The sequence below is a fragment of the Erpetoichthys calabaricus genome, chromosome 12 (assembly GCF_900747795.2).
Source record: "Erpetoichthys calabaricus chromosome 12, fErpCal1.3, whole genome shotgun sequence".
Taxonomy (NCBI): Eukaryota; Metazoa; Chordata; class Cladistia; order Polypteriformes; family Polypteridae; genus Erpetoichthys; species Erpetoichthys calabaricus.
In genome coordinates, this window is record NC_041405.2 from 141825265 (window position 1) to 141845560 (window position 20296).

The 20296-nt window shown below is 44.2% G+C and overlaps 2 protein-coding genes across 2 annotated transcripts in view; both read right to left on the reverse strand.

Moving 5' to 3' along the window:
* Nucleotides 1–20296, reverse strand: part of ap3d1 (adaptor related protein complex 3 subunit delta 1) — a 1136182-nt gene that overhangs the window by 765668 nt on the left and 350218 nt on the right. The gene's annotated exons all lie outside the window — the stretch shown is intronic.
* Nucleotides 13110–20296, reverse strand: part of LOC114662768 (nuclear receptor ROR-beta-like) — a 37170-nt gene continuing 29983 nt past the window's right edge. Inside the window, exons 8-10 of the mRNA XM_028816425.2 lie at nt 20068–20178; nt 19822–19934; nt 13110–15411 (exon numbers count right to left, since the gene is read on the reverse strand). Of these exons, the coding sequence (XP_028672258.1) occupies nt 15250–15411; nt 19822–19934; nt 20068–20178 (386 nt within the window). The 3' untranslated portion in view covers nt 13110–15249. The remainder of the gene's footprint in view (nt 15412–19821; nt 19935–20067; nt 20179–20296) is intronic.

Genomic DNA, 20296 nt, shown 5'->3' on the forward strand with positions numbered 1-20296 from the left:
GTAAAAAGAAAACACTTAAAAGACTTTTTTCCCCTCTTCCTCCTCACGGGGCCCAGCAATGCTGGATTAAGGGACCGTCTTTAAGAGCGCGTCAGATTAGCACGCTCCCTCTTCATAGATCCAAGTATGTTGGCTCCGAATCCCTAACCAAGCCCAGCCTAAACCGTGACCGTGTGGAGGCTGCACTTTCGCCTGCTGTGTGCGTGGACTTTCCTCCCACTTGCTTTCTATGTGCATTGGTGACACTACATGTGTATGAATGAGTGGGCTCCGCGCAGTAGCGTAGCGTGGGTGTCAGCCGCCCCCTTATTTAGGTATGGTTCAAATTTTTACAAGATATTATTATTATTTATTGTGAAATTTTGCCGCCCCCTAAAAGTGCCGCCCGGGGCGGGCCGCCCCTGCCACCCCCACTGGCTCCGCGGCAGACTGGGGCCCGATTTGCGCCTATGCTAATTTATGTCTTGAGTTGCCGTTGCCGTCCAGACGTTGACAAAGCTAAAAACCTGGAAAATGTCCGGCTTTTTCAAGGCGGCTAACGGGGATTAAGTATCAGTAATGAATGGTTGCATTCCGACGCCTGAAGATCTGTAAGCGCGCTCGACCTGTAAGAGGGACCTCCGCCAAACACCCCCCATCACCCAACATCCCCACCCAAGCTATTCGATACAAGTGTGCTCCAAGGGGGTAACCCTCGACCAACACCGAACTTTCCACTGGAGACCCCCTGAATCTTTCAACGAGTCTCCTCTCCTACATTTCCTGCCAGTGTTCTCCTCTGATATCTGGTAACCCAATGGTCTTGAGGAGAGTCAAACGCCGCCCGTTAACGCCATGATCGGTTATTTGCATTGCCGTACCAGCTGGGAGCGTCTTTATAAAGTGTCTGTATATTATATTTACTGTCTGTCTAGGACTACTCAGTGGTAGACAACATAACATCATTAATTAACCTGCTTAATCAAACTCACTAAGGAAGAAAAGTAAAAATTCGCACTGATGACACACAAATGAGGGAAACAGGGAGCGCCCCCTGCAGGAGGCCACGGAACCCGAGTTGTTTGATCCGTCGTGTTATAAAAACGCTTCAACAGGACTCAGAGTTGAGATAAAAACTGCTCCGTTTTGACACTGGTGAGTGAGAGGGCTTCTCGGTATAGAGAGTATGCAGAAAGAACATGAATGTTAAATAACAGCAGATCACCACCGTCGTTGTCAACAAATCGCGAAAGCTGAGTAGGCCTACAGCAGTCACACCGTACCATCCTGGACGAGCAGAAACGGCTACTGGCCAACAACGTGTTGGATGGTTTTAAAAATCAATTGATTTGTCTATGCAACCGCTATAGGACCCACTTAATCCTTTTTATAGTGACGGGGTCTCGCCAAACCCAGAGAGCATCGAGCGCAATCCTGCCTCAGGTTAGATGCCCGTTTGGTTGTATTTTTTCAAAGCCATACGGAATACTTTTCCATAATAGTGCTGCATGGGGACAGCGCATTACTTTTACCCGTGCAATTATCTAATCAGCTAGTGATGTGGCAGCAGCGCAATGCATAAATAAAATCATGCAAGTGCAGGTCAGGTGCTTCAGTTAATGTTAACATCAAACACCAGAATGGGGAAACATGTGATCCCAGTGATTTTGAGATCGTTGGTACCAGACGGGCTAGTGTGAGTATTTCTGTAACTGCTGATCACGTAGGATTTTCTTGCACAACAGTTTAAAAAAAAAACCTTGTTGGTGACAGACAAGTTGTGGTAACTCAACAACTGTGGTGAGTCGTAAAGCATCCCAGAATGCACAGCACATTGAACCTTGAGGCGGATGGGCTACAACAGCAGAAGACCACGTCGGGTTCCACTCCTGTTAGCCAAGAACAAAAACCTGAAACTGCAGTGGGCACGGGCTCAACAAAACTGGACTGTTAAAGCCTGGAAAAACATAGCCTGGTGTGATGAGCCTCGAGTTCTACTGAAACACATAGATGGCAAGATTAGAATTTGGTGCCAACAGCATGAATCCATACAGACTACCTGTCTTGTGTTAACCATTAATGCTGGTGGTGATGGTGTACTGGTGAGGGGAATTTTGTCTTTGGGCTCATTAATACCAATCATTTGTCACTTGAATGCCATGGCCTATTTGAGTTTTGTTGCAGATCATGTGCAACCCTTCATGGCCACAGCTTACTCATCTTCTAATGGCCATTTCCAGCGTGATTATGCACCATGTCACAAAGCAAAGGGTCGTCTCCAACTGGTTTCATGATCGTGACGATGAACTTAGTGTTCCTCAGCAGCCTCCCCAGTCAACAGACCTGAATCCGGCAGAACACCCTTTGGATGTGGTAGACTGGGAACGTGCAGCTGACAAGCTGTGTGGCGCACTCACGTCAACATGGACCAGAATCTCAAAGGAATGTTTCCAAGATCTTGTGGAATCCATGCCACGAGGAATTCCGACTGCTTGGAGAGCAAAGAAGGACTACCCAGTGGAGTGTAGAAGATGACTTCTAGCAGTCTCTGTAGTCTGTTCTAAAAATGAAAGATTTTGTACCCTGAATATTTTATACAAATATTTTCCATGATCTTGTAATGGATTTTCACTTTTTATTGAATTCTTAGAGGGGTTTGTATAAAACTTCTTCATGTGGGGTCACTATGTTGGACCAGCCTACTCCACTGTCATCTGTTGTACACATTCCCTTACCTGATACCCTCTTCTCCCTCAGAGTTCTCTCCACACAGTCCATCCACTTTCATTTTGGCCACCCCGACTCCTCCATTTCCATGATTCTCCTCCCCTCATTGTTCGCCTCTCTTCTCATGGCATGTCCGTACCACTTTAACGTTCTTCCCTGTATTTTATTTGAGATTTCCCCAACTTTAACTGTAATCCTGATCCTCTCATTCATGATCTTATCAAGCTTTGTTACTCCATCTCGACGTCCTTACTTCTGTATAGTTCAGTTTCCTTTAAACTGCCCAGATCCCTCATTCATACAACAATGCTGGCCTGACCATTTTTACCCTTCACTCTTGCACCGATTATCCAGTCACATAACACTCCTGATACCCTTCTCCAATTTTTCTAACCTGATTGCACTCTATGGTTCATTTCCAGACGAAGCTCTCCATCTTTTTATTATCGATTCACGATATTTAAACTTTTCCACCCTCCTAAGTTTTTTTTTCCCTGGAGGTTAACTTCTCCATCTTGTGCTTGTCCTTTAAATCTTAGATATTCAGTCTTTTTCCCAACTAATCTTCAGGCTTCTATCTTCTCCACTGCTCCAGTTTCCTTTCCACAATATTCGTAATGGTTCCACATTGTACGATGTCATCCACAAATAGCCATGAACACCACACTTTAAATCAGTATACGCAAATGTGTCGTGTGCCCGGTGCGTACATTAATGTAGATAACGCCCACGTGTGTTTTGGCATCAAGCGCCCGCAGTTAATCACGTGTGATGACGTCACGTATTTGATCTTTACCCCTCCTTTGTCCCGCCTCACTGTGTACACAAAACAATATGGGAGGCAGTTTCTGAAAAAAAGAAAATTAAAATTATAAAATGAAAATGCAATCTCTCTTTTGTAATTTCATTTTCAAAGTCTGTGCGCAAGAATGTCGAAGTGAGCAAGTATTCTATCGATCGAAGTGGCGCTACAGCTACAAAGGACAAAGAATTGCGGGCAATCCAGATGCAGTGCAATTTGGGAACTTGAAAGTGCAAAGTGGAACTGCATTTTACTTTTCATTTTTGCTGCCTCATTGCTGTTCAGGCTGGTCACGGGGGTCTGCTGGAGCCAATCCCAGCCAGCACAGAGCACAAGGCAGGAACAAATCCCGGGCAGGGCGCCAGCCCACCGCAGGACGGACATACACACCAAGCACACACTAGGGACAATTTAGAATTGCCAATGCACCGAACGTGCATGTCTTTGGACTGTGGGAGGAAACTGACACATACACGGGGAGAACATGCAAACTCCACGCAGGGAGCACTACCCACTGCGCCACCGTGCCACCCGGGGTTATTTCATTTTAGTTTACATTTTTGCAGCATGGTTGCGCGTGCACTTTTAAAATGAAATTGCAAAAGGGAGATGTCATTTTCATTTTGTAATTGTAACTTTCAGTTTCTTTTTTTGTAGAAAACACCTCCCCTAAAACTGGAAACCTGAATTGACATAAAATACAAACGTGAACCAACAGTTGTACCAGCAGAGGGCAGACGCGGACTGAAGATGAATCTGCCAGTGACGCGCAATTCACTGACTTGGCTAAAAGGGTATGAGAAAGCTATGGCGTTATGTTATGTTATGTTATGTTATGTTATGTTATGTTATGTTACGTTACGTTACGTTACGTCACGTCACGTCACGTGACGTTACGTTATGTTATGTTATGTTATGTTATGTTATGTGACGTCACGTTACATTACATTACGTTACGTTATGTTATGTTATGTTATGTTATGTTATGTTATGTTACGTCACGTTACGTTACGTTACGTTATGTTATGTTATGTTATGTGACGTCACGTTACATTACATTACGTTACGTTATGTTATGTTATGTTATGTTACGTCACGTTACATTGTTATGTTATGTTATGTTATGTTATGTTATGTTATGTAACGTCACGTTACATTACATTATGTTATGTTATGTTATGTTATGTTATGTTATGTTATGTTACGTTACGTTACGTTACGTTACGTTACGTTACGTTACGTTACGTTACGTTACGTTACGTCACGTCACGTCACGTTACGTTACGTTACGTTATGTTATGTTATGTTATGTTATGTTATGTAACGTCACGTTACATTACATTATGTTATGTTATGTTATGTTATGTTATGTTATGTTATGTTACGTCACGTTACGTTACGTTACGTCACGTCACGTCACGTCACGTCACGTCACGTCACGTCACGTCACGTCACGTTACGTTACGTTACATTACATTACGTTACGTTATGTTATGTTATGTTACGTCACGTCACATTACGTTATGTTATGTTATGTTATGTTATGTCACGTCACGTCACGTCACGTCACGTCACGTCACGTCACGTCACGTTACGTTACGTTATGTTATGTTATATATAAAAGTCAACGTGTGTGTGTATGTATGTATGTTCCAGCATTACTTCCGAATGGCTGGAGTGATTTTCATGACACTTGGTACACATGTTTCTCATTGGTCGACTAAAAATACTGTAGGCTGAAATCAACCCTAACCCACCCCTTCTGAGTAGGGTGGGCGGTGATCTTGCGGTGTTGTATGCATGTGATCATCCAGTTGACACTCGGAACGACCAGCAGAGGGCGAGCTGGAGGTGACTACCAGCACTCTTTATGTTTGAGCGCCTGTCGCTTTTCAAATTAAATAGAGTTGGCCAGTTCTGAGCGTCAACTGGATGATAACAAACATACAAGACCGCAAGACAAGCACATTAGTGAGTCTTCATTGTTTGTTAATTTATTTTTATTTTTAAAGCTGTGTTTTTTTAATTATATTTTTCTCAAACAATTAAACAACGCTGGGTATTTCAGCTAGTGTAGTGTTGTGTTATGTTATGTTATGTTATTATTTTGTAGGTAACTCAGGACCCCCAATTCACCCATAGTCCAAAGTCATGCTACTGGACTGGCATTTGGGAGTGGCAGTCTGAATGTGCCATGCAGTGAGCTGGTGCCCCGTCCACAGTTAGCTTCTTACTTACCTGCTGCTCTGTGCAGCTATTAGGTAGAAAAAGGTGGGCTCAAAAAGTCTCACAAAATGGGGGGGTCATGTAATTATTTCCACATTCTAATCACTCACAAGATATGAGGTTTTTGATTTTATTTTTTATTTAGTTTTAGGTTTTTTGTTTTTTTTTTAGTTTTTCTAAAATTAAATGTGAGTTTTTGTCACTTTGCATTATTTAGTTTTACTCAACTTAATATCCACACGGACACAGTTTTGCAAGTCTAAAAACGCAGTTCGTTGGCACCCTGCCCGGGTTTGGTTCCTGCCTTGTGCCCTGTGTTGGCTGGGATTGGCTCCAGCAGACCCCCGAGACCCTGTGTTCGGATTCAGCGGGTTGGAAAATGGATGGATGGATGGAAAAGCGCAGTTGTCTTTGTGATTGTCAAATTGTATCTCATATTCGTGTGTCAACGTAATCCTTACAGTTTTACCGTCTGTGACAGAACTCCTGATCGTGTGACAGTTCACTGTTTCCAGTAAAAACAAAAAATGCCAAAGTGCACCGGCGTCATTTGTTACCTTAAACTTCCACACATTTAAGCAAATGGTTATTTCATTTCAAAAACATTTGCATTGTACTTTTGTGTAAATGGACCTTTGGTGATGAGGCCCAAAATTCAAGTTCAGTTCAGATTCTGATTCAATCTTACTCAAAGCTGATTCTAGTATGGCGTCTGTGGAGAATTAAAATAGAATTAAAATTAGAATAGAATTAAAATAGATTTACACCCCGTAAAATTACAATTACGGTCACAAAATGACAGGTTTAGAACAAGCGGTTTCTGAGATCTTAGCCCTAAACGCTGAGGCCTGCTGTCCGGATGACACCGACCTCGCTTTATCAGACAAGTAGCACACGGTTTGTGTTGCTCCCCGGCTGCTCCACTGCTCACCTCCACAAACTCTGAAGACTGTTTGACTTGTTTACTCACAGAACCAGGACTAATGCCTTGCAATATTTTTGGATGAGTAGATTTTGAGATACAGTACATCATTTGTTTAAAGATACAGACACCCGCGTACACTCAGAGAAATGTATAAGTGAAGACTGGCAAAGCAAATGCTGGATAGTGAAGAGAAAGAAATGAACCCTCGCACTAATAACACACTTACAGTAGATCTGTGAAGTTCCACCTGACACACACACCGGCCTGTCTGTCTGAGCAGCGTCTTCACTTCATGGGACCCGATGTGTTTAGTTTCAGTTGAAATATTATTGAACTTGTTCACCTGACTTAATTTCCTGTTCATTTTACTCTACGGTTATTGTGTGTATAATAAATAATACAGAAGTTAATGGGTGGCGCGGTGGCACAGTGGGTGGCGCTGCTGCCTCACAGTTAGGAGACCTGAGGTTCGCTGCCCGGGTCCTCCCTGCGTGGAGTTTGCATGTTCTCCCCGTGTCTGCGTGGTTTCCTCCCACAGTCCAAAGACATGCAGGTTAGGTGGACTGGCGATCCTAAATTGTCCCTGGGGTGTGTGTGTGTGTGTGCCCTGTGGTGGGCTGGCGCCCTGCCCGGGGTTTGTTTCCTGCCTTGCGCCCTTTGTTGGCTACGATTGGCTCCAGCAGACCCCGTGACCCTGTGGTTAGGATACAGCGGGCTGGATGATGGATGGCTGGATTGACATTAACACTGAAGGAATGGCTCCTGAAAATGGGGCTTTGCTACGCTATGTGAATAATAAACTAAAAATCAGTCGCTCTAAGCAGTGTCTTGGCTGTATTTTCCAATTAAAAAGGTGTCTATTTCTGTCAAAACCAGGAAAATTTCTGGCTGATTCCAAACCTTTGAACACTACCATATACAGTATGTAGCCGTGTAAAACTGATGTGGCCTCCTAGTTAAACAAATTAACATTAACTTTCTAGAGCTGGCACTTACATTGAGAGAAAGTGTGACGGATAGCCGGTGCCCTTTCCCTGCTGGGACGCCGTTGTAAAGGAAGGATTTGGGGAGCAGATGTGCACAGGGCACTGCCCCCCCCCCCACCACCACCCACACCCCCCTGAGGCAATGGATGGCAGCAGGGGCGGACTGGCCATTAGGGCATTTGGGCAATGCCCGGTACGGGCCGCAGACTCTGGTCTGGTCATGGGCCGGCCATTTCATGAAATAAATTTTATGTACTGATTACTGTTTGACATTAAAATTAATATTCTAAACTACTAAACATTATCTGTCCGGTACTGCCATTTCTGTAGTCCTATATAATATACTGTATTACGTCATCAAGTTGTTTTAGTTGTCAGTACACAACGTTGCAGCGAAAAATTTGATCAGAACTGCCTTCTGTCGATTTCTGTTTAGATACCGCTACATTTTGGTTAGCATATACATTATTGCAATTTATTTTATGTAGTATTTAAATTCTTTGGTACTAATAATTATTTTAGGTTGTGTATTATGCATTTTATTGTTCTCTGGTCGGCAGCGTGAGTGATAATTACTGGTTTTCATCTGCGATTATTAGTATGATGAAATAAAATTATAAAGCACAGGATAGGAATTTTTCATATTAGGACGGAACATTTCTAGTTTATCGTTAAGTTAATGGAACATTTCAATCATGTGAGGTTTTCATGATAACCATAGTTATCATAGGCTCATAGCAAGTAGCGAGCCGCATACTCAGCACAAATTTTAAGAAGATTACAATGAATAATGGGCCAAGTGGGTCGACCTCGTCGCCTCGCCCTTTGAAGGATGCCCGGGACGGTTTTGATATCCAGTCCGCTTCTGGATGGCAGCGGTGCCTTGGATTCCTACGGGGCTGCACGGGAGATGGAATTTGAAGGCTCAGCCCTGTTAGCTCCTATGGGAGCCACCAGGGGGCGCTGCAGAGCCGTACTTTGTTGGGCTTCCATCACACCTGAGAGTGCGTGCGGACCTCGCTGATGAGCCGCCCAGTGTACTGCCACGTGAGGCATAAAAGGAGCAGCCTGCCGTCATTCTGGGAGCCAGAGAGTGGAGTGGAAAGTAAAGTGCAGTGCAGTGCAGTGGACTTTGTTTATTTTGCTTGGTAAACTGCAATTTTCTGGGAAAGCTACTTGGGAAGCGTTTCCCATGTAAGAGAAAGCCTATGTGTTGTTGGACTTGTGAACTTGCCAGCTTTGGGGGCAGTGGTACCACTTCTATGTTTTTCTGTTACTTTCTATGTTTTTTCATCACAATCGTGTATTTCTTAAAGCACAGTTTCTTGTGAACAAGCATTTATTGTTTTGTACATCTTAACAAAAACTTATCAACTCTGCGCATCTCTAAAATCGAATTACTAGTCTATACATAACCAAATTAATTTGGTGATTGTGATTGGTGACAAGTGCATTGACGTCACATCCTGCATAGTGCACGCGCCTTAATGCTAGTAAGTCACGTGCTGATCGCAAACGCGCTCATTAAATATTGTAACGGCCCAGCCAGGTTGACTGTTGGGTCCGATTGGGGGGGGGTTTGGGGCAGAAGACTGACAGCGGGGAGATATGATTGACGCAGGGGGCGGTCCCCGGGCCGGAGGGGGGGTTGGAAAGGCGAGAAGGAAGGTGTTGTGGCGTCACGAAGTCAGCGTTTTTCTTTTTTTGTTTTTATTTTCTTTAACGGCGTCTCTCAGGACCTCAACAATGAGAGACATATAGGAGATTGTAAATAGTTCAGAGTCAAAGACGTTCATTTTTTATGTTATAACCTTATAGTTTTTTTCTTCGTTACTGTTCAGCTAAACTTTGGGAGCCTTAGGCCTACTGCGTCCGACTGTTTTTTTTTTTCGTCTTTTCGAACCTGACGCGGAGGTCGCTACAATATCAACTGCTGCACGTGGGGACCACCACAATCTGTCACCGGGGACGTTAAAGGAGGACGGTGCCATAAACGATGTTGTAATAAAACAGAAAAAGTACAAACAGTAAAAATTAAAGTTGTTGATTTGACGAGTCCTGTTCGATGTTCTGCGCCCAAGCTTGAATTTGACATTTCCTTCTCATCAGAGTTTTTTGACACATTTCATGTGCTGCTGTTGTATTTAATTAGAAAATTCCTTGTCTATCTTATTAAACATGTCTTTGTTTTTCTGTGTTTATTTGGTCACATGGTCTGTTTTTCCTACAAGTTAGAGTGGCAGCACAGTTTGGGGGGCTGGTGCGCCCCCTGGTGGCCTCAATACATAAATAGACAGCTCGCCCTTCAAGTGAAATGAGCGCGTTTGGTTTGGGAGTTTAGGATTTGTTTCTTGTAAATCCTGGAGTGGAGTCACAACACAAACGGGCGGCAGTCTTACCGTAGTCCAGCGCAGACCCCCAAACAGAGCAGAGTTTCAAGGAAGCTGGAACTTTTCCTTTTCATCCCACTTAATCCAGTTCTGAGTTGCAAGGGGCTGGAGCCCACCCTTGGTGTAGTGGGCAACAAAACTCTTACCGATTCACTGCCCTGGCCTTGTCCAAGACAGGGCAGCAAAGCACCAGCTTACTTGACAGGCTGGCAGTTTTTCCGCTGGCATGTTCACACAGGGTCAATCTCAAGTCGCCATTTTACTTAACATGCCCACCCTGAGTGGTGAGAGGACATCAGAGTGCCCAGAGAAGGCCCCACACGGGCACCAAGAAGGTAGTTAGGCTGGATTTTACAGCCTGGTGTGAAGGCAGCAGCACCAAGTGCTACACCACCATGCTGCCCTTTAGCACGCGGACCCTGCTTGGTGAAGCTGGTCTTGTGTTTTTCTTGAATTTCAATATTACAGAACCGTAGAAAAAGCAAAAAATAAATAAAAATAAAGTTGACAGTTATTTTCTCAGTTTTTTTAAACCTTTAATTTTTATTCATTGATTTTTTTAAAACAAAATATCATGCCCATTATTGTGCTGAACCCTTAAATAAATTAGACAAGATGGTTGGCAAAACAGAGAGGGAGGCAGCAATGCCCACCGGGGTGAATAAGGGTCCCAGGCTGCGTGGCCTTGCCTCCCAAAATGCAGCCCCTTTATCCCCAACGCCTCATACATACATAAACCTCCACAATGGAGCAACCGCGCCTCCCGTTGTAAAGAGAAGAACGTCTGTGAAGTAGAGGGGCTGTGCCAGGACCGCTCAATGGATTACGGCAACCACAAGGAGCAAACCCTCGACTTCTTAAACAGGCTGTTCAAATGGAAAAGAAAAAAAGGTGGGCGCCAATGAAGAGAAGAATAAGGGGAAGAGCAAGAGGAAGGGATGAATGAGAAGTGGGGGTATCAGAGAAAAGGAAGACGGGGGGCAAGTGGGTTTATTCCATCCCCTCAAGTCGCATCTCACACGACAGGAGTGTTGTGAACAAGTGAGCCGGACGTCGATACGTCTCTGCAGTTGGGGGACGACCCTGAGGTATTGTGCTGCGGATATCAAGGCTGGGAATGGCGTCACCCCCGAGTTAACTGCGTTTCTCTACGACGTTCAGCATGGACGCCTCGAGGATAAGCTTTGCTGCGCTGGCTCTTTCCAAATTAGACAACCACTGACCGATGCATTACGCCGTATTTTGGACATCCAAACCCCACTGCGTCACGTCCACGGGTAGAAATTGAACGTCACGACTGATTTAATGAGACACAGGGAGAGAGACGTGCTAATAAACTGGGGAAAAGCACAACTCTCACTTGTGCAGTGATATTTACTCATTTGGCTGACGCTTTTATCCAAAGCGACTTCCAACATCTGAGATACAACTGGTTACATTTGTTTTTTTCCAGTTGCAGCACAGGCAGGTGAAGTGACTTGCTCAGGGTCACTTGGTGTCAGCGGTGGGATTCAAGCCCACAACCTCAAAGGTTTGAAGTCCGGTGCAGCCATCTTAGATTTTAACACAGCGGTGGTGGAGGCTCGTCCAACTGTGCGTTCCTGCTTTAAACTTCCTACTGGGAATTTGGAAATTCCAACTTTACTGTTCAAATGGCTGTAGAGTTCCAGCCTAATATGCACGTCCTTGGGATGTGCAAAGAAACCAGTGGACCCTGAGGAAAGGCACAAGTAGTGGATGCGGGGAGCACGTTGAACCAAAGGCCCTGGAGCTTCGCCTGCTAACGTCCGTCTCAGTCGGACTCGGCCATTGCTTAGTCTACTTCAGCCCTCCATATTGGGTACTACAGCGACTCTGCGTTTAGGATTCCTGTGCAGTTTTAATTCGGATTGTTAAACGCTGCCAGTGTTAGAAGTTGATCGTTATACTCTTCACATCTGACAGCATGGCTACCAACTTGGTCCAATGCCAGTGTGTGTGCCTGGCTTTGTGCCGAGTGCTGCCAGTGTGTGTGCCCACTTTTCTGGGACCCTGAACTGAATGAAGCGGGTATCAAAATGTTACAAAGAGGCCTGTCATGAAACAGGAGGTCATTTAAGAGCCAATGCGTCAGCAGACTTTACAGGAGATGAAAACTAAAAATGGTTCCAGGGTAGAAGGACTTAAATGTCATCATCAGTTACAATAAAATTAATAAATCCGCCCCTTTTATTTCATGACAGAGCTCACATGGCAAATTTTAAAGTTCCCAGACTTGCTTTCCTCAAAGCAAAAATAGTAAATTGAGCAGCGAGCGAGTGTGTCTGGTAACTTTCAAATTTGAGAAAACACGTTAAAAAAAGAAAGAATGGAAGGAGAAGAGGAAGAGGAGTGAAAGAAGTTGAGGAGGAGGAGGGAGAGGTAGATCAAAGTTAGCACGCCTGGCCATGGGTGTGTGAAGGAGAGCAAAAAATGAATTATTCCTAAAAACACCTCAAGGTTGGCTGCACTTGGATATCAAAAACGACCGTTTGGTGCCCAGGTGGGCTGATTGTCATTGTGGTAAAGTGCTATGAAGTGAGGAAGATGAACAACACACAACCAAGTACACTCGTCACCCCCCCGATCCACCAACTGGTTTATCCAAAGTTTAAAGGGGTCCCCCCAACCCCCTCCAGAGTCGTGCAGCAAGCCGTCTACATCTCTGCTGGGAGCTCCAGCCAGGCAAACGAATGCCGGTGGGCACACAGTGGCGCCAAGCAAATACTGGAATGCAAATGAAGTAAGCAGATGAGGTAGAGTGGGCGGGAAAAGGGAGGGACCTGGCAGGGGGCGGGACAAACACACAGGCCCATGAAGAGCCCCGCCCCACCCAGCTGGGGTCCTGTTCCGTCAAACTGAACTCGGACACAGAGCACCGTTGGGCCCCCCAAACAGCCAAAAGCATAAAACACTTGCAGTCACAGTATTGCCTTTCAACAGATTTCTCTTCAGTGTATTATTAAAATTAAAAAAATGTACATTCTTATGAAATATTTTTCTTTTGCTGTGCAATATACTTGTATGCCCCCACTGTGAATATTTACGCATCATAAATTATATAGAATATTTTCTTTATTACAAATCTGCACAAGGCTTTCTTAAATATTGGCTAAAAAAAAAAAAAAAAAAAACAATAACACATCTTTCCATTTTTTTTCTGCCATCAACATAGTCATAAAATCTTTTTTTGTTTTTAATCCATATCATTCTTTTTAAAAAAATAGAATTACAATTTTACAAAGACAAAAAACAAACAAAAATGAATTCACAATCGAACAAAACGCTAAACGTCTAACATCAGAAACCATCGACGGAGTGCCCCCTCCTGGAGATGTGCTGTATCACAGGTTTTCTGTGCTTCCTCTTCAGACAAATAAAAAAAGAAAAGAAAAGAAAAGACGACAACTAAATCTTCTGTAGTCTCGCTTCTCGTCGTAACACAAAGACATCACTGTGTAGTGAAACGCTGCCAGACTGACGGGTTTCAGTCGCTTTGGGCAGAGAATGCTGCCAGCACCTTGAGCTCACCGGGTAGTCAAACTTCAAAACTAACCTGCACCCCCTAAAAGAAAAGTGTGTGTGTGTGTGTGTGGGGGGGGGGGGGGGGGGGGGGGGGGGCTTTACTTAGTAAAAAGCCTTCAATGAACTTGGATTGTAAGCCAAACCTCACCCGTCAGATGCTTTTCAGATCTGTGGGCAAGCCCCAGAACCTTCTAGAAGGGGCAAAGCAGAGTGGTTACCTCATTAGGGGTAGAAAGGGAGGGTACCGTGACTCATATGCAGAGCAAGAAAGGGCAGCTAAACATCCCAACGCTGTAGCACAGACCAGCCAACGGCGTTAGGAGAGAACAGAGAGAAACGGGCAAAGTAGCAGACATCCTTGGACGACGTGCATAGAGAAAGAGAGAGAAAGCAACGGAGCAGACCAGGGTTCAGCTCACCTCGCAGAAGGAGCCTGGGACCACAGAGCAGCAGTGGACCACATGCAGACACAGAGGAAGAGGCAGAGCAGGCCAACTCAGACAGCACGTAGACAGAGCAGCCGTTGGCCTTGGTCCGCAGAGAGACACAAGTGAGTCACCAGTTATGCAGTGGGAACCACACCAGCTAAACACCTTTGCTCGTCCATAATGGGAAGCCATATACCCACTCCGTTCCCCAGCCGCAGTGATTTAAACCTAACCTCTCCTCACAGATATTATTACATCTGCTATGTCACTCCCAGTAGAGGGCGCTCCACCCTATTGCACAGACCCGCTTCAAAAAAACAAAAACAAAAGAGCAGACTCTCATCAGACCACCCTCTTACTTACACCGTCTTCAGTTCTGCTAAACCCGCTGATACCTTTTCTCGCCCCCATTTCTCCCTAAAGCAGCCTACACGACTCCTTGACTAATTCTCTTATACCTGCTGCTGAGTCCAACAAAAATCTTAACAGAGATTCCTCTTCACCTCCAACAAATTAGAACTGACTTCCTAATTTGAGCCCACTCTCAATCACACAATTAGGACAAGTAGCTAACCCCCCGCCCCCGGCAAAGTGCTCTGCCACCATTGTCCCCATCACAAAATGGCTAGGGGGTGTTTGTCAAATTGAGCAGCAGTGTCAGCATACAGAAAGAACAATACTGACCTTGAACCCTGGACCTCTTACAAAACTAGAGAATTACAGTGAGGGGCTTGGGTAAAAAACACGTGAGGTACAGCATGTCCACGTCCATCAGTCCTGCCCAGCGTTGCTCCACTCCACCAGAGCAGTGAGAGTGTCCACTTGAGAGGATATCAACAGAAAACATGAAGCATCAAGGGAGGTGAATAAACTGTAGTGTTCAGCAGTACTAAGTGGCCCTGAAGAATTCCCACCGGTCTTCACTGCCAGGCTTCACATCTGGTCAGAAGTCTGTGTGATGGCAGTCAGTATGAAGGGTGGTGAATGCAACCCTAGCTTTTTCTTGGTCCCGTTTCTTGTTCCCCAGAAGATACAAGGAGAGGGAATATATACATTCAGTGGGCCAGTTTTGTTTTGTTGTTTTCCCCCCCAAGGAGTGCTACATTCAACAAAGTGCTATCAAAATGCCAAGGGGTGGGGCAGGCAGGGCAGGTGTTGGCAACTTGGCCAGCAGGAAAGTGGAGGAGCCATCATGCCTCGGTTTTGGTTCTCAGGTTTCTTTTGGCTTGATCCCCATAAGGTTTTAGCTCTCGCTGGGACAGAGATACTGCACCTCACTGGCAAACACTTCACGGTATAGAGGGGGGAAATTGTAGGCCGTCTCAGGGTGAAGGAGCCGGAAAAACTCCAGCTTGTCAATGTGCAGGTTACAGATGGACTTCATCATGGGCAGCTTGGACACCATCTGAGTGGGAGACAAGAAAGACGATTAGTTAGAGCAGAATTTCAGTGTTCCCCCGCCCCACTCCCACCCACTGTCATGACTCAAAGACACTTGATGTGCAAGCTTTTACCATAAGCTTGTCACCTGCGAGAGACAACCACATAACCGCTCATATACACCCTATTGATTTGTTACACCTACTCATTAATGTAGTCTGCCCTCTCCTTACAACCACAGGCACATGGCTGCATTTCAATATACTGTACTGTATGTAGAATGCAGACATGATCAACAGGTTTGCTCAGATGACCACTCTTTGCAACACTGGTGTGAAGAACAGCATTTATGAATGCACAATGCGTCAGATCTAGAAGCATACAGACTGTAGCAGAAAGCGAGGCTACTGTAGGCATACGGTCATCAAAACTGGACAATTATGGACTGGAAAGCAAATTTCCCCTGGTCTGATGAATCTGTTTCTGCTGTGACAGGGATGCGAGTAGGGTCCAAATTTGTCATAAATGCCAGGAATCCATGGTTCTCTAATGCCTCGTGTCAACAATAGAGGCGGAGCAGTAGGGTAGTGAAGTGGGGACTATTTCTTTGGCACACATTTGGCCTCTTAATACCAAGTGACTGTCACATGAAAGCTTCAGAGTATCTAAAAGCACTGCTGCACATCCCTTTATGGTCACAGTCTCGCCTCTTTCAAATGGAGAATGTGCCACCAGGACACAAAGCACCCTTGAGCTGGTTTCACAAATGTGACTCCAGTGGTCAGCACAGTCCCCAGAACTTGTACCACTGGAATGAGTTGGGATACTGCAAAAGTTGCTACATATTGAATTCGCCTTGTCCGTTTCTGCCACCTTGTTCCCTTTGGAATACTTGTCCTAGGAATTGAGTATTTTAAGGATATCTCTTCAAGGAAAGAAGGTGGCCAAACCACGCCTGTGGGTCCTTGCGTAAACGCGCTGGTGTATGATGTAAGGGGATGAGACAAAAAACAGTAGGCGCGCATTTGAGAAAAAAAATCGGGAGTGGTCTCCCCTCGACTTTCTCGTATACTCAGATGTGGGGATGGATATTTGAGGAGTAAACCGTAAGACAATGATTATATTTTTTATATTATGTACATTAAAGACCCATCAACAACAAATCAAATCAAATTAATGATATATTGAACAATTATTATAAAAGTTAAGTTGAATAGATCGAACTCTGCAGCTGCACGAATAAAAGGTAAAGTACCACTTCTGGTTAACGGAAAAAGCCCAAAAGTTGATAGAAATCTATGTTTTGTACCTAATACAGGTACTTGTCGACTTACGACCGCGATTGGTTCCGACTGACTGGTTGTAAGTCGATCTGGACGTAAGTCGGCCTATGTTAATTTAAGGTAAGAATATTAGACTGGGTAATAATATTATAATCATCTTAAAGTAATATTTTATCAACATTTTCTTACTTTCTAAGACAAACACAGCATACTACAGTACAATTTGTTTAATATGTGGAAAACGTACAAAACAAGAAATACTGTACTGTACATTTAATTCCTGGCACCACTGGTGCTTGGCTGCGGGTTGTCGATATCGCCTTCATCAGATCAGGCGAGGCTGCGGACGGGGTGATGGGAGGAGTTGCTCTTTTCATAAACATAGTGAGCTTCGTCTGAATTGTTTGTTTTTTTTTTCTCTTCATAAATTTCGCAATAATGACGAAATGTGTTGCGTGCCATCCGTTCAATCCTCGCAAATCGTTCAATATTTGGGTCCATTTTTTCAAAATGAGCGAGGAGTTTATTCAGTAGAGATAAATCTTCTGACAATCCCTTTGTGGTGAACATTCTTTGTGGCACCTCCTCCTCTTCGTCTTACTGCAATTCTCTTGTTTCTTCTTCCGCCACTCTTTCTTCTTCCAATTCCATCAGCTCTTCATTCATAAGTTCACCTGATTCCCGGTCTAGCAACTCCTCGACATCTTCCATTTCACATTCCAATGAAAGGTCTTTTGACAGTTTCACTATTTCTTCACGAATCTCATCAAGTTCTTGTTCACTGTTAAATCCAGCAAAAGTATTTACATAACGCTTAACACACTTCTTCCATACGCCATTCATACACTGTGAGTCGACATTTCTTGCGGGGAGGGCTTCTGTTTTCTCTGATCTGAGTTCACCTCTGTTATAGCGCGTCTTTATTTGAAAAGAGCAGTGTTATATCGGGGCGAGTGTGAACGCTAACTTTGACAAGCACTATAAATTTACAGCGGTTGTTACAGACGTAAATCAAATGTATGTTTTTATTGTATAATATTAACAATAACAGCAGCTCTCTACTCAAAGCGGTAAACTCGAGAAGCTGCTAGCATCGAACCCAGAAGCTCTTGATTGGGAGTCAGCAGTTGTATGTGGGAACTGTTAACATTTGAATGTGATGATTGTATATAAAACTTGTGCACGAACGAGACTGGGATAACTGTGGATGTGGATGTGAGTGGTGTGTGTGACTGAGAATGACTGGTGTGAAGCCTGAAGTCCAAATATCAAATAAACACTTTCACAAGTACAAGTATAACAGAACAAGTGCGCTTTTATTCAAGAAGAAAAAAGAAAGCAGGTTGCGGTAAGCAGTTGATGCGACTGCTTGCGTAGTGCAATCCTAAGAACTGCCCAATCAAGAGCTTCTGGGTTTGATGCTGGCAGCTTCTCAAGTTTGCCGTTTTGAGTAGAAAGCTGCTATTAGTGTTAATATTATAGGGTTATATGTTAGGGTTATATTATTATCGAAAATTGCCAAAACAACAAGACACAAACACGCGTGGGGCAACACTGCTGCGTATATTTTTACTGCTGCATAGCGAGACTTGAGAGTGCGGGAAACTGGCGCTGCCAACAGCTGGCGGGGGAAACAGTCAAACGCGTCGTAAAGTCGAACAGTCGTAACTTGCATAGGTCGTATGTCGACGAGTACCTGTACTTGTATGTATGTAAAATTTGGTTGACCCAAGTGAAAGTATTCTCAAGTTATCGTGTTTATACACACACACACACACACACACACACACACACACAATATTCCAAAAATGGTATTTTCAGACTTGGGAAGGTCTAAAACATCGAGATTCATCAAAATCTTGAAATGGAATTTTTGGAGGATTCCAATACTTTCCCTATATTTCGTATACAAGAAAGTCAGAGAGGTCTAAAATGTCCAGATTCATCCAAATCTCAACCTCAAATTTTTTAGACGATTACAATACTTTCCCTACACTTCGCATACGAGTAAGTAAAAAAGGAGAAGGAGCTGGGTGAGAGTGTTAAAGGGAGCGATCCGAAAAGCACAAAAAACTCAAGTGTGTGGATTTGTTTGGACGCACGATTATACGAGTGCTTGTAGACCAGTGGAGGACGTCTGGGTGCACGGCGCTGCCTTTTATTTTTTTCCCCATTAATGCTGGGGAGGGACGTGTTAACGCCATTACCCCAGGTGAAGCAGACTTCAGCATCCAAGGCAGGATTTACCTCCGAACTGGTGAGAATGCTCCTTTGTAACGGGGAAAGCGTGTCCATTGTTGCATTTTACCAATACGCTGGATTTAACAGTGAAATATCCATGCCGGTTTGATTGTGAGAAACATAAGCCAAATAGTTTGGTCAAAAAAGGACTGAAGAATGTGTATGGGGTGTATGTTTGACTTGTATTTGTAGATGTATGTATTTACATCATATGGATGTGCTGTTAGTATTCGTGTGCTGTCTGTTAGTAGGCAGATTTTTTTTTGTCTTTTCCTTTTCTGCTTTGACGTTTTTCTGCACAGTTCATTATAAAGGGGCTGGTTCACGGGTGTGGTCATATAAATCCGTATTTGTTTACTTGTTCAGTTTGATTTCTTGTAGGATTTTCTAAAGAGAACACGTATATAATTATGCTTGGGTTTTTTCACAATATGTACTCTTGTTTGATTAATTAGCTTAATTTATTCTGGTGATTTTTTTCTGTTTATAAAGAACACCTGCATCAAAGGGGATCAAATTAGGGCTAAGGTTCTGTCCATTTCTGAACCTGTTAGAATTAATCTCTTACCAAGGGTAGGAGGTTCTCGTGTATGTTGGGCTCCTCGTATTGCATTTAGGGGAACTCGCTACAACACAGGGTTTATAGCATTAATGGCGTATCAGAAAAGTCAAGATAGCGTGGACCACAGTCCCTCAAGAATCTCACTGGTGCAGACCACACTCCCTAAAGAAACTTACCGGCAGGCACCTTGCTGAATCCATGCCTCAGGTTCTTCTGCAGGCCATAGGTGGTCCTATTTGGTACTAGACATTTAGACTCAATAAAATGGCCATTCTGTACCTTCAACCAATCATTTGCACCCCTCCCAAGTCCTATACTCTAGAAGAATGGTAGCCATATGTACACACACCTTGGTTAGCTTCTCTTCTCCAGACCCATTCCTCTGCAAAGTATCCTGAAGTGCCAGGTAGATAACATCCTGAAGCTTCTGTACTTTTGCAGTGTCATTCAGCCAGGGCCGGTCTGGGAAAGGCAAAAATCAAATAAGGTACTCTGTGTGTTCTTTCAAGACTTGTCTCCTTACATCATTTCCACAGGATTTCTGTTACTAATGGAAAATGTAACTCAGGTCTCCAAGCAGGAGTGCAGAACTCACCAGGTGAAAGAAGCACAGCTGCACTGAACAGAGCCATCTCCTCCTCGGTCATCTGAAGGCGGCACAGGCTCTTGGCGAGTTCGAATATCGCGTTAATGAGGTCATCACAGCCTGGAGAGGGAGGGCACACAAAAAAATAAAGACGTTTTGAGTTGTTTTCTGCAAATGGTAACACCATGGCTGCCGTGTGACAGAATCCACCCAAATTCTCTAGCCAACTGAGATCTAC